The following is a 13,426-nucleotide window of genomic DNA, read 5'->3' as shown; positions in this document are numbered from 1 at the left end:
AGGGACGGTATACCAGCATCTAGCAGGTAGAGATGCTGAGCATCCTACAGTGCACAGGACAGTTCCCACAACAAAGACCTATCCACCCCAAAACGTCAGCAGTGCCAAGGCTAAGTAACTGTTGTTTGCCACTCAATGAATAAGTTAAAATGGGGAGGAAGTGGTTTTATAGGACAGTCATGAGGTCATACCTCTTAGTAAGAGATGGTATGTGATGTAGTGAATGAAGATTAGCGATCAAGAGGTCTGTGTTCAAATCCCAGCTTTGTTACATACTGGCCAAGTGACCTTGGACAAGTCACTTTATTCCGTAAGACTCTGTGGTCCCATATCCAAAATGGGGATTGAAAATATCCTTACATTGCAAGGAGGGCTGTGAGGGTCATTATGAATATGATACTGCTCTGAAGACGAAGATGGAATAAACCTTAGCTGTGAACATTTCTTTGGTCGGGAGAAATTTCCCTACCTGACTAGTGGTGAGTGAAGGAGGGCCCAGATGTAATAGAGAAAGGGAAATCTGAGCTCCAAGGACAATGGCCACCCCTGGAATGGATTACTTACTCTTCTGTTGGCCACCCTAGACAGTTCTTGTAGAATTCTAGCAGTTCCTGGAGATCTGAGGTGGGGAGACAAGGAATCTAAGGTGAGGTGTTTGTGTACATTTCAAAGTGTAAGTAGAATAATTTTTCACCTTTTTCTCAATCATGTGCTCTAGCTCAAAGTTATTTTTAAATAACAGTGCCTTTCCCTCCCTATATCCTTGTGAGGTCCCAGTTATATCAGCTGGTTGGGAGCGGAGACCAGCTGTCTCTGTGGAGGTAGACTGGTCATTGCCTCCTGCCGAGAGGCTAGCTTTATTTGCACAGACGGTGGCAGTTTAGCAAGTGTGCTTTCAGTCCAGCTCCTCCACTGACAACTCTGTGCCCTTGAGCCCGGCCCTGGCTCCCCGGGGTCTCCACTATGAGATGTGGAGGTTGGACCAGGCCACCCTGGGATGTCTGCCAGCCTTGACGTGCCAAGTGCTGGGCAGCTGTCCCAGAAGTCAGGAAAAGAGCCTGGTAAGGCATCTGCCCCTTGGGGTGCCCCCAATACACATGGCTGGCCAGATTCCTGGCCTCACTGCACACACCCAAACTGTGACTCATGATTGTTTCTTCTTTATGAATGCCTTCTCACAGATGTTACCTGTGAGCAATAGATCCCCAAAGCAGATATAGTTGGGGCTCTAACAACCAAAGCAGATCCCAGGGCCCCGTTTGGGAAAAACTCACATCAGTTTCTACTATGGGGACCTGAGCAAACTCCTGCCCTGGGACAAGGACCGACACTCACCCCACCCCATGATGAATATGCTACCATATGAGGCCCTCGTAAATAAATGCTGCCACTGGGAGACTCTCTGACTCCCTCAGCCTTTTCACCGGGGAAGACGGCCCCTCCGGGCCCTCACTCCCTCGCCTTTTATGATAGAAGCGTGCTAGCAGGGCTGTTAAAGCAGCAGTGGCTTTTATCTTTCTGCCATGTGGAGTTGAAGCTTGCGTGAAAAGAGATATGTAGGCCAGGGGAAGGCGGGTTTCTGAGCATCAGTTGGGAAATTCAAAGCACAGAAAGCCTGGCCTGGGAAAGCAGGAGAGCCGGCTGAGGAGCCCTTGGCAGTGCCTCCTGACCTGGGAGTCAGGTAAGGGATGAGGGCAGTTTGGCCCTGGCAGCCCCATGCTGGTGGCTGGGAAAGAAGCTCCCAGAAACAGTGTCCTTCTGTTTGCCCCTAGGCTGCAAAGAGAGTCTGTGTGGAGTCAGATCCTCTGTACTCGCTGAGTTGTGCAATTCCACTTAGGAGAGGAAGTGGAGCAAGAGGAGGGGAGGCTCTGGAGGGTGGAGGAGGAGGGAGATTGTGTGGATGAGGGGAGGCAGTGGTTAGAAAAGGCAAAGGGGGTGAGGCCCTAGGGGGAGGGTGCACTTGAAGCTGTGGGGTAGTGAAGCGGTGGAAAGGGTCTGCTGGTGAGGGCATCTGGGGCACCTTGCTTAATCGCAGTGTGGAAACAGCTCTGGGTGCAAACTTGCCTCATTTCTCTATGTGCACAGGGAGCTAGGCTCTTCTTCCTGGTCACTCTCAAGCACCTAGTGACTCCTGTCTTAGGGGGGTTTTTGTTATTTGTGTGCTTTTACTTCTAATTGAAGAATAATATGCATACAGAGAAGTGCACAGATCCTATGTGTGTAGCTCAGTGCATTTCCAGACTGAATACATCAGACCAAGAAACAGAATGAGACCAGCACCCCAGAGGCCCTGCCGTGTCCCCTTTCAGCAGGCTCTGGAACTCATTCCTGATTGTGGACCATGGTGGCTGTCAGAAGATCCTCTGGTCCTGATGGCTTTTGCAGGAGAGTCTGTCTCCATGCACTGGAGAGAAAGATTCAAAAAATCCTTCCTGTCTAGACTCAGCACCTTCCCCAGGGCCTGGCACCTGGTGGGCACTCGCCAGGTCCAGTCCATTCTCATTGTCTAAGGAAGTTATGCTCTGAAAAGTCACTGCAAGCTAACTTATCAAGTACTGCGCCACTGCTTCTGGAGGAAATGCAAGGTTAGCTTCCTGTGTGTCTCCTGCCACAGCATCAATAGATCAACACATAACCTTGTTTTAGGTGTAATTCTGTTTAAAGATGCTTTATTTAGTATATATTGTTGACGCATTGACACCGAACACAGCCAACAGCACTGTAACTCATGCCTGAATGAAGCTTATCTGACACACACATTATCTCCATTGGGCATATCACAGCCTCCTTGGGCTTAGGAACATTAGACAGCACATCAGCACTCCACTTGGCAGCCTAACCAGCAGAATCACCAAGAAAACCCAGTGCCCCAAAATGTGACACTGAGTAGACTACAAAAAAGATACTGTATACGGTGTAAGAGCTAAAACAATAAGGCGGCGCATCACTGCTTCACCTCAGCTGGGAACTTGCACATTGGGAAACTCAAATTTTTTGCTGCCCCGCACATGTCTGCAAATGACCATGCCAACACCATGCATATTGATTTTGGGATTACAAATGTATTTTGGCGAGTAGGCGAATTCTCAAATACGGAGTCAGCTCACAGCAATGATTGACTCTATTTGTTGAATGAGGAGAGGAAGGAATGGCGGTAAGCTTAACTTGAGGTGGAACTGGGACACAGCACCGTCTCCTGTCATTAACAGTGGGGGCCTGCCCTGTGAAAAGCTCTTGCTCAGTCTCAAAATGCTCAGCACGGTTTTGAGAAGAAGACTTGGTTGAGCATTACCACCCTGAGTTCCACAGTGAGATCACACAGCCTGGCTCTGGGACGGATCTGATGACGAGCGACTGTAGACTTTGCCAGCATGTATTGATCAGAAGCAGCCTGTGAGTCAAGTCTGACAACAGATCAATAAATGGCTTTTAAAAAGCAAAACCCCTCAAGTTGTTTATCTAGGAAGCCTGACAAACCCTGCAGCAGTGGTGTGGCCCCATGTGTCCCCAGGGCCTGGGGCCCACCTCTGCCCCGTAAGTCTTCTTAGTGTCTGTAGACAGGTCCCATTTCCACCAGGTCAACCAGGGCTGTGGCAGTGGACCTGGAGGGCAGGCAGAGCAGAGGACCGCTGCTCTATTTGTTGAAGCAACGAGGCACAGTGACTGTTCTAGCATCAACTGGCTGTGAGAAACGGCGATGATGCATCCACTTTAGATCCGAAGTCTTAGCAAACTCAGGCCTCTTTTCCACAGAGAATGTTGTGAAGACCTGGGAATGAGCTGTTGATGTGCATTTTTAGGATGACAGCATAACGGAGAAAATTGGAAGTAGTATATGCCAAAGTATGAAGTGTTCACACAGCTCCCTTGGGTTGCTGATTTACGGGAAGCTTTTTTCTCCTTTATACTTTTATCTACTTTCTAAATCTGTACAATATGCTTGTGTACTTCTATGAACAAGAAAGAAATGTTATGAAAAGAAAAAATTTCTTAAAAATTGCTGCATCAGGCCGGGTGCAGTGGCTCACACCCATAATCCCAGCACTTTGGGAGGCAGAGGTGAGAAGATCATTTGAAACCAGCCTGGGTGACATAGCGAGACCCCATCTCTACAAAAATTAATTTTTAAAAAATTAGCCAGGCATGGCTGGGCGCAGTGGCTCATGCCTGTAATCCCAGCACTTTGGGAGGCCGAGGCGGGTGGATCACGAGGTCAGGAGATCGAGACCATCCTGGCTAACATGGTGAAACACTGTCTCTACTAAAAAATACAAAAAATTAGCCAGGTGTGGTGGCGCACACCTGTAGTCCCAGCTACTCGGGAGGCTGAGGCAAGGGAATCGCTTGAACCCGGGAGGCAGAGCTTGCAGTGAACTGGATTGCACCACTGCACTCCAGCCTGGGCAACAGAGCGAGACTGCATCTCAAAAAAAAAAAAAATTAGTCAGGCATGTGGCTTGCACCTTAGTCCCAGCTACTCGGGAGGCTGAAAAAGTTGCTGCTTCAGAAAGGACACCGTATACCAAATTTTTCAGAGGCCTGGAAATCTTGTTGCCTTACCTTAAGGCAGAGCCTGTGCTTTATATCCTCGGCCAAAAGGCAAGCAACCTGGGAATTTACATTGTCCTACAGCTGATTGCCTCTCAGGAGACTGTCCTTGACAGCCCTCAGCTTCCAGACTTAACAGCTGCGTCCCTAGTGTCATACGGGCTGTGGTCCACCATTGGGGTCCTACCCTGGCCCCCTCAACTGGTCATAACAGAAGTTCTTCTGAAGGAAAAAACAATACCTTAAGGCTGAATTTTAATAGGCACTAAAAGGACTAACCGTCACCTATCAGAAAGTCAAAATGAAGTGATGAGATGAATCTGTCCCACGTAGGTGTAGTTGAACATCTCTAGAAATGGTTTAACATTGAGGATTTTTGAAATGGTTCATTTTAGATCTTCCCGAATACAAATAGCTCAGTAATAATGCCAAATGTGGGTCTGAAAACTTTGTGGTCCTCTCCTACAGGAGAGTTCTGTATGTGAGGGGGTATTTTAAGAGTGATTCCTGGGAATGCAGATGAAAACGGCTCTCATCTCGGGCAGTGTGTCCTGCATCCAGGATGGTCAGGCTCGCCGTAACACACAGCGTGTGCATGGAGGAGAGAGTGCCACTGTGGATAGTGGGACTGCGGTGCACACTGGTGTGGCTTGGGCCAGGCTCCTCCATGATGCAGCACCAGCAGGGCAGCCCCGATCAGACCCGCTGGCTCTCATACGCTGTGGCAGACATGACCAGGATGAGGCGCCTGCCCTTACAGGGCTTGCAGGCAGACTGGCACATACAGCATTGAGATGGTCTGCTAGAACCCGTGGACGATGTTCTCAGGGAGCCAAGAGTCAGCCTGGCTGCCTGGCCCTGCAAGAGGCTGGGCTACAACCCAGTGCTTGCTGTGGTTTTCTTATCGCAACAGCCATGAGGGCTCGTTGTCATGGCAGAATGGCTGTCTGGTCTCCATCAGCTCCAGGGTAAGGTTTGACCAAAATTCTCCACCCCTCCTCCAGCGGGAACAATGATAACAACACTAGCAACAACCACATAACAACAGCAACAATTGTGGCAGCAGCTAACACCACTAAGGGCTTTCCCTGGATTCTCTCACAGAATCTTCACAACCACACTGGGAAGTGTAGACAGTGGATATTTCACCGGGTCTTCACAATCACACCAAGAGGGACAGTGGATATTTCACTTATCTTCACACCCACACTGAGAGGTATAGACAGTGGATATTTCACTTCACAACCACACTGGGAGGCATAGGTCGTGGATTATGTCATGGAATCTTCACACCACACTGGCAAGTATAGATAGTGGGTTATGTCAAGAAATCTTCATAACCACAGCAGGAGGTGTAGACAGTGGGTTATCTCATGGAATCGTTACAGTCAGACTGGGAGGTGTAGAGACTTCTGTTTCTTCATTTTACACTGAAATCGAGTCTCAGGGAGGTCCTGGAAGTTGCCCAAGAGCACTAGCCTGGGGCCCTAAACTAGCTCTGCAGGCCCCAGGGCCACATCATTAGCAGCTCCGTTGCCCTGGCCCCAGGGAGGAAGCATTCTTCATTAGCACAGCCCATTGAGCCCAACCCCAAGAGCAGGAGCCCTCAGAAGTTAGTGCTGGAGCAATGTCCTTTTCAGAATCAATCCTGGACTGCAGGGCCATGTTAAGGAGAAGGAGGAATCTGGAGAAGAGCAAGCTTACCACCTGCTCCTTTGAAGGAATCCTATCCTTAAATGACAACATATTTTCTCTGATCAAAAGTTGTTTTCCTATGAGTTAAACTAGGGGAGCTTTGTGGCTGTCCTGGCTTCCTGTACCCCATGTACTGTGCCTTCAGAGGTGTCATGCTGCATCTGCTCTGCAGCAAACCAAACTTGCTACCTTTCCTCCCAGGGCAGCTGCACGGGGAATCAGCCTCTTCCACAATCCACAAAGGTGATCACACAGATACAGACCCGGAATTGCTGGTCCCTGGTCTGTGAGAAATGCTCCTGGGCTGTTTGTTGCAAACCCAGGCACACTTGACAGCTTAAACTCTTTGCCAGTTGGAGAGGAGAAATTGAGATGTCAGAGTCTTTAGCCAAATCCCTGGGAGATTAAGGTTGTCTTTGTATGGAGGCAGGAAGAGGTAAACAAAAGAGTGTTTTCAACCGATTTATCTGAACTGAGGCCACATCTACATTATCCTGGGATTAATGACATTTTGAACATGTTTAATCTCAAGCTATTTTATGATGCAGTCTTGACCCTGAATGTTCATGCTTGAGTGGTCACGTTGTAAGGTCTTTGGCCTCTGAAGCCTGCCTTACCCTGCACATCGCCAGGGGCTTTAGCTCCTTCTCCTGCCCACCCCAGGTGGAGTATGGCACAGATCCCAGAGCTCCTACACTCCCAGTGTGGGTGCCAAGCACGGAAGGTGAGCATACAGTTCAGAGAGGCCTCCTAGGCCCCTGCCACAGAGCAGAGTGGCTCATCACACAGCTGCTCTGCCTGTGCTCACTGGGGACAAAGGCACAGCTTCTCTGAGGCTCAGCACTGTGGAAGGTGATGCTCAGCCCATCATCCCTTTCTCAGCTTACCTGCTGAGAGGCTCCAGGTGGAATCTCAGGCATCTGTGAACTACATTAGGGAGCTGGAGTGGATTCTCTCCCTTTTTCCTGGTGTCTAGACCCCCATTTGCCATTCCTCCACTCCTCTGCCCATGAGGGTGGCCCTGGACAGTGCCTGTAACAGGGTCTGGAGATTACAAGGGCCCTCTTGCATTCCTGACAAGGAAAAAGGTGAGAAAGAAGAGAATACAGAATAAAAGGAGAAGCCAGCAGTTGCAGGGAAAGAGGCAGGAACCAGAAAGGAGAGAAATGGTGGTGTGGTCATAAGCTGGCCCACTGCTTGGTGACGCTGCTATTGCAGGTTGCCTTATCCCACAGCAGCATGGCCTGGCCCAGCCAGGGCACCCACCCACTCCTGTGGGTCTGCATGTGAACACAGACACACACTTAAAACACACAGTACAGCTGGAAGCATTCCTACCCCACAGACAGGCAGCAGCAGGTGACCCTTCTGTGCTTGGGATGGAATTCTGCCAGCATGCTCTTGATGTAAGGAAAGGAAAATTTACCTCTTGCCAAGCTCAGCATTTAGAACTGTATCTGGTACATAGTCTGTGGCGTGTGTTTGTTCGGTAGATAAGAAATGCTTATGACCAAAGGCATACTTCAGTTGGGTAGATGGTCAGCTAGCAAACATGTCTAGTACCAAACATAGTGAGGCAAGTGTCTCGAGAGGTTACAGAGGACTTAGGAGAGAGACTGACCAGAACAGACTTCATGGAGGAGGTAGTGTCTGGGGACCCTGGTGAACCAGTGGGGAGGATTCTAGAACAAGATATCCAAGCCCTTGTCACCTCTCTTAAGCTGTGGCCACAGCCTCCCTCCTAGCTTCCCAGCCTCTCTTCCCTCTGCAGTCAGACTGATTCTCCACACAACCTTCAGGGTGAGCCCATGGTTTAAAACCCCCACAGTGTCCCCATTATGGACAGAAAAAGAAAAAAGACAGAAAAGACCCTTCCTTGGGGCTGGTTTACACAACTCCTCCACCTGCCCCCAATCCCAGCCTGGAAGATTGTTCTCCAGATCCCAACCCAGAAGGCACCCCTACTCCCACTTACCAGTGTTAGGCCCTGTGTCCGCATAGCCCTTTGTAAATTTTAGCATTTTCCAGTTTCTACCACAGTTACTTGTTTGTGTCTTGTCTCCCCAACTAGACTTTGAGCTTTTTGAAGGAACGATTTGTTGTTTATTTTCCCACCTCAAATATAAGGTAGTCCTTGCTCATAGCAAACACTGAATGAATGGGAAGAAGAAAGAAAGGTGAAACAGGAGAATAGAAATGCTGGGCTCTGGCTAGGAATAGAAAGTAGGGCTGGATTGTTACACTAGGAAGTATTAGTAATTTCAGCAATTCTGCCTGTTGGATCAGGAGTAGAAGAGAGAACACTGGGAGGAAGCGATGACAGCTGAGGGTCAGGAGCAAGCAGGAGTTCCAGGTTAGGAAAAAAAAGTCAGACAAGGACCTGGAGAAGGGCCTCAGAGGCTGGAGGGATGCCCCAGGAGGACAGGCTCCCCCAGAGAGGATGTGCAGCCACGTCAGAGCTGCAGGGGTGAAGCAGGTTGAGGACCAGGCTTGACCTTGGGATTTGGGGTTGGGTGGTTGGGAGGATGGAAGGAGTGGTGTCAACTCGTGGCTGGTTCAGCAACTGGCTGACGAGACGTAGGCAGAGGCCATTTGAGCTAAGGGTAGAGGAGGAGGGAGAACTGGGCCTTCGGGGAACAGTGAGGCTCCGTGGAGACTTCTTTCAAGCTATGGAAGACCCAAGCATTCTGCAAAGCTGCAGGGAAGAAGTCAGTGGGAGAGACTGAAGAGTCAGAAAAGGGGTAGGATGAGTCCAAGAGGTGGAGCAGGATTCCCAGGGGGCCAATCAGGTGGAGGCCCCAGGGGGCAGCCAGAAAAAGAAGTGGGAGCTGTCCCCGGCTGCCAGGGCCAGGGCAGGTCCTGGATGTATGAGGCTGAAGGCTCTTCTCACCCCCAGCAAGAGACTGTAGCTTGCAAAGCAGTGGCCACCCGGCTTGCACCTCCTTGTTGACCAGGGCACTAAGGGAAAAGAATTCCAGCCTGAACTGGAAGCAGAAACAAAGGCAAAGTTAGTAATATCCTCTGCACACCAGAGCAAGGGGTGGAATACATCAGGCCACAGAGAACAATGACTAACTCCTCCTGGACATCTGCATGTGTTGCTGTGAAACAGTGCTGTTGTCACCCGGCTGACTCAGGCACACTGTGTAGAAGGGAACCGAGGAGAGGTGCCAGGTGGTTGGAGATCAGTTTCAGCCTTTGTTTTATCCCGTGGCAGGCAAACATCCAGAAGCAGGCTCATGGGGAACCTTGGGTTCTATGCTTTTGATGTACCTGTAAGGAGCCACTTATTGGCCAGGGGAGGTGGCTCACGCCTGTAATTCCAGCACTTTGGGAAGCTGAGGCAGGCGGATTGTTTGAGCTCAGGAGTTTGAGACCAGCCTGGGCAACATGGCGAGACCCCATCTCTACAAAAAATTCACTGGGCGTGATGGTGCATGACTGTAATCCCAGCTGCTCAGGAGGCCAAGGTGGGAGGATCACTTGAGCCTGGTAGGCGGAGGTTGCAGTGAGCCTTGATTGCACCACTGTACTTCAGCCTAGGTGTCAGAGTGAGACCCTGTCTCAAAAAAAAAAAAAAAGAAAAGCCACTTATTTAATCCACAGATTTCTTTTTTCTATTGATGAAGGTAATAAATTCTTATCGTAGAAAATATGAAAATACAGAAGAGTTGAAATGTAAGAGGAGGGGAATGACCCACAATTTCACCACCCAAAGACAAGCACAATAAATATGAAAGGAGATTCAACAAAACATATGGTGTCTTTTTTTTTTTTTTTTTTTTTTTTTTGAGACAGAGTCTCACTCTTGTCCAGGCTGGAGTGCAATGGCGTGATCTCGGCTCACTGCAGCCTCCACCTCCCAAGTTCAAGCGATTGTCCTGCCACAGTCTCCCAAGTAGGTGGGACTACAGGCATGCGCCACCACGCCCGGCTAATTTTTGTATTTTTAGTAGAGACAGGGTTTTGCCATGTTGACCAAGTTGGTCTCGAACTCCTGACCTCAGGTGATCCACCCCCCTCTTGGCCTTCCAGAGTGTTGGGATTACAGGCATGTGCCACCGCACCTGGCCAACTCTATATGGTTTCAAAGGCACTATTTCTTTTCTCTCTGGAACATTAAGGAAAGCAACTGTGACAGTTTTTGGTGTCACTCTCTCCAGAAAGGGAAGGTTATGCTCACAGTTTTTAGAAGACAAGAGATTAATAGTGTGTCTACAGCATTTGAGCAGGAATCAGCATTTGGACCAGTACATACTGGTCCAAAATGACAGGATTATATTAAAGAAATTTTATCTATTTGTGTGCTTATTTTTATCTCCTTCCAGAAAGGATTCCTAGGAGGAAGTTGGCTTTAAAGTACACACCGACCCTATAGAAGCAGTTGCATTTAATTTTGGGGGGCTCAGACTAGAGGAGCATAATCTCTCTGATGCATCTTTAATAAGAAAACAAAGCCCCTAAAGAAAGTAATCCTCTCCCAGACCCCCTGCAACCCTGAACCAAAGCAGTAGTGTTCTCTGTGCGGGAGACACAAAGGGTGAAACCGAAGAGGGAATAGGACTGTTTCTATAATCTTGTGCCTTTACCCAACAGAAAAGAGTCTGCTGCCTGCAGCAACAGGGCCTGGAGCTGATGGGCAGCCTGCGCCACCCTGGATCACCGTCACTAGGCAGAAGCGGAGAGGGACCTTGGACCAGCCACCCAACCAGGAAGACAAGCCTGGGGCACGGACCCTGAAGTCGGAACCAGGAAAGCAAGCCAAGGTGCCTGAGAGAGCCCAGGTGCTTAGAGCAAATACTTCCGTTCTGTGGGTGCAGGAGGGAGCAGCCAGCTGGGACTGGGGTGAGGACCCCGTAAGGACCACATGTCCTGCATGGGTGTCACAGGGACCGTCACCTGTGATGGTTGTGGATGTGTGGTCAAGGGCCAATGAAGCAAAATAAATGACTTGCCAAATCATAACCTCCGTGGTGGAGCATTCTGCCTGCCTTTGCATATGCTGAGCTGTTGGGGATGCAGAGAAGCACGTGAATCACTTAGGCAGTGCAGACAGCTCTCTACTCCCTGCCACCTTGGCAACACAGCAGCTCAGCATCTAGAAAAATGGAAGGAGGTTAAAATAACTTCTGTGTTAGACACACAGCAATGATGTCAACAGCTCCATCCCAGCTTATCATGCTGTGAGGAGCGAGCCCTGCTCTTTGCTGCTCCACCAGCCACATGCTGGAGCTCCTCATTCCTCACCTGGGGCTGCAGGGCTGGAACCTGCGGTTCCATTTTGTACTCTGAACTGAAGGCAGCTTTCACCAACCCAAACAACTATGCCTAGAATCAGGCCGAGACTCGCAATTTTTGTATCCCCCCAATAGCACCATGATGAATCTGTGTGTTTCAGCCATGTGGGGAAGAGAGCCTGAGCCTGCAGTAGGACCTGCTTCCCCTCGTTTTAACCAGAACCTCAACTATACCCAGACTTGAAGACCTTCATGCAGGCATGGGGAATTTAGAAAACAAATAATAACCAGCTTGGGACATCTATAACTATACCAACTGTCATAAAAATCACAAAATGATTTCTAAACAAATCTTGACTTTCAAATGGAATCCCTGCCATCTGGCACTGAGGCCAGGTGTGGGGACAGGAAGGAAGCCATGATGCACGTGTGTGCCAGGATAAGGCCGCATACTGGTCTGAGCGCCAGCATCTGACCACTTGGTGTTAGTGAGCTGACACCAGCGCGCCCTCCCGAGAAAGTGCCAGCAGCGCAGGCATCTTGGACGAGCAGCTTTGCAGCTCCTTCACTTTGGTTGTGTTTGCCCCTGTCTGAACCACTGGTAACTTGGCAGCATGTGTCTTATGTCCCAACAGGAGCCTGTGAAGCAAGCTGACTTTGTCCGCAGCAAGTCTTTCCTGATAACCCCTGTGAAGCCTGCTGTGGACCGGAAGCAGGGGGCAAAGCTCAACCTCAAGCAGGGGCTGCAAAGAGGAATCTCATTGTCCCATCAGAACTTGGGTATGAAATCTGCAAACATTACCACATACTTTGAAATCATTTTCCTGGGTCCTTCCTGCAGTTTGAGTTTTGGTTTGGTTTGGTTTTTGTAAATTACTTGCAACATTGAGTATTCTACACAGCTCTTACAGAGATATAATTTACGTGTCATAAAACTCCTCATCCATTTTAGTGTACAGTTCATTAAGTATAAGGTTGACCCTTAAACAACACGGGTTTGAACTGCACAAGTCTACTTAAATGCTGACTTTTTTCCAACCAAACCCAGATGGAAAATTACCTGTATCCTATCCTCAGGATGTGAAACCTGAGAAAACAGAGGGCCATCTTTTTTTATGTGCGGGTTCCACGGGGCTGACTGCAGTACTTGAGTATTCACAGATTTTGGTATATGCAGGTGGGAGAGGTCCTAGAACCAACCCCCTGCATACACCAGGGGACAACTGTATATTGACAGTGAGCATGTATGTATTTACAGAGTTGCACAACTATGATGAAAATCTAATTTTACAGTATTTCCCTCACACTAAAGAGAAACCTCATGCCCGTTTACAGTCACTTCCCACTCCCACTCCTAGCTCTAGGCAACCACTAATCTACTCTGTCTCTATAGATTTGCCTTTTGGGGACATTTCTAATGAATAGAATCCTAACGTATGTGCCCTTTTATATCTGGCGTCTTTCACTGAGCATAGTGTCTTCAAGATATGCCCTTGTTGTTGCATGTATCAGTATTTAAAAATTTTTAGGCCGGACGCCATGGCTTATGCGTGTAATCCCAGCACTTCGGGAGGCCAAGTTGGGCAGATCACCTGAGGTCAGGAGTTCGAGACCAGCCTGGCCAACATGGCAAAACCCCATCTCTACTAAAAATACAAAAATTAGACAGGCATGGTGGCACATGTCTGTAATCCCAGCTATTCGGGAGGCTGAGGCAGGAGAATCGCTTGAACCCGGGAGGCAGAGATTGCAGGGAGCTGAGATTGTACCACTGCACTCCAGCCTGGGCAACACAGTGAGACTTCTGTCTCAAAAAAAAAAAAAATATATATATATATATATATATATATATATAAATTTTTATATGTTTTTAATTATGGTAAAGGCACATAACAGAATTTACCATCTTAGCCATTTTTAAGTGCACAGTTCAGTTCAGTAGTTTT

At 48.9% G+C, this 13,426-nt stretch overlaps 1 protein-coding gene across 4 annotated transcripts in view; it reads left to right on the top strand.

Moving 5' to 3' along the window:
• CRACDL (CRACD like) overlaps positions 1-13,426 on the top strand; it is a 144,238-nt gene that overhangs the window by 129,695 nt on the left and 1,117 nt on the right. For all 4 annotated transcript variants that reach the window (XM_054475682.2, XM_054475684.2, XM_054475681.2 and 1 more), the window contains 2 exons: positions 10,840-11,027; positions 12,116-12,260. In XM_054475682.2, coding sequence (XP_054331657.1) covers positions 10,840-11,027; positions 12,116-12,260 — 333 coding nt within the window. The remainder of the gene's footprint in view (positions 1-10,839; positions 11,028-12,115; positions 12,261-13,426) is intronic.

Source organism: Pongo pygmaeus, chromosome 12, assembly GCF_028885625.2.
Source record: "Pongo pygmaeus isolate AG05252 chromosome 12, NHGRI_mPonPyg2-v2.0_pri, whole genome shotgun sequence".
Taxonomy (NCBI): domain Eukaryota; kingdom Metazoa; phylum Chordata; class Mammalia; order Primates; family Hominidae; genus Pongo; species Pongo pygmaeus.
Note: the sequence above shows the minus strand (reverse complement) of the source record. Positions and strands in the feature narration are given on the sequence as shown.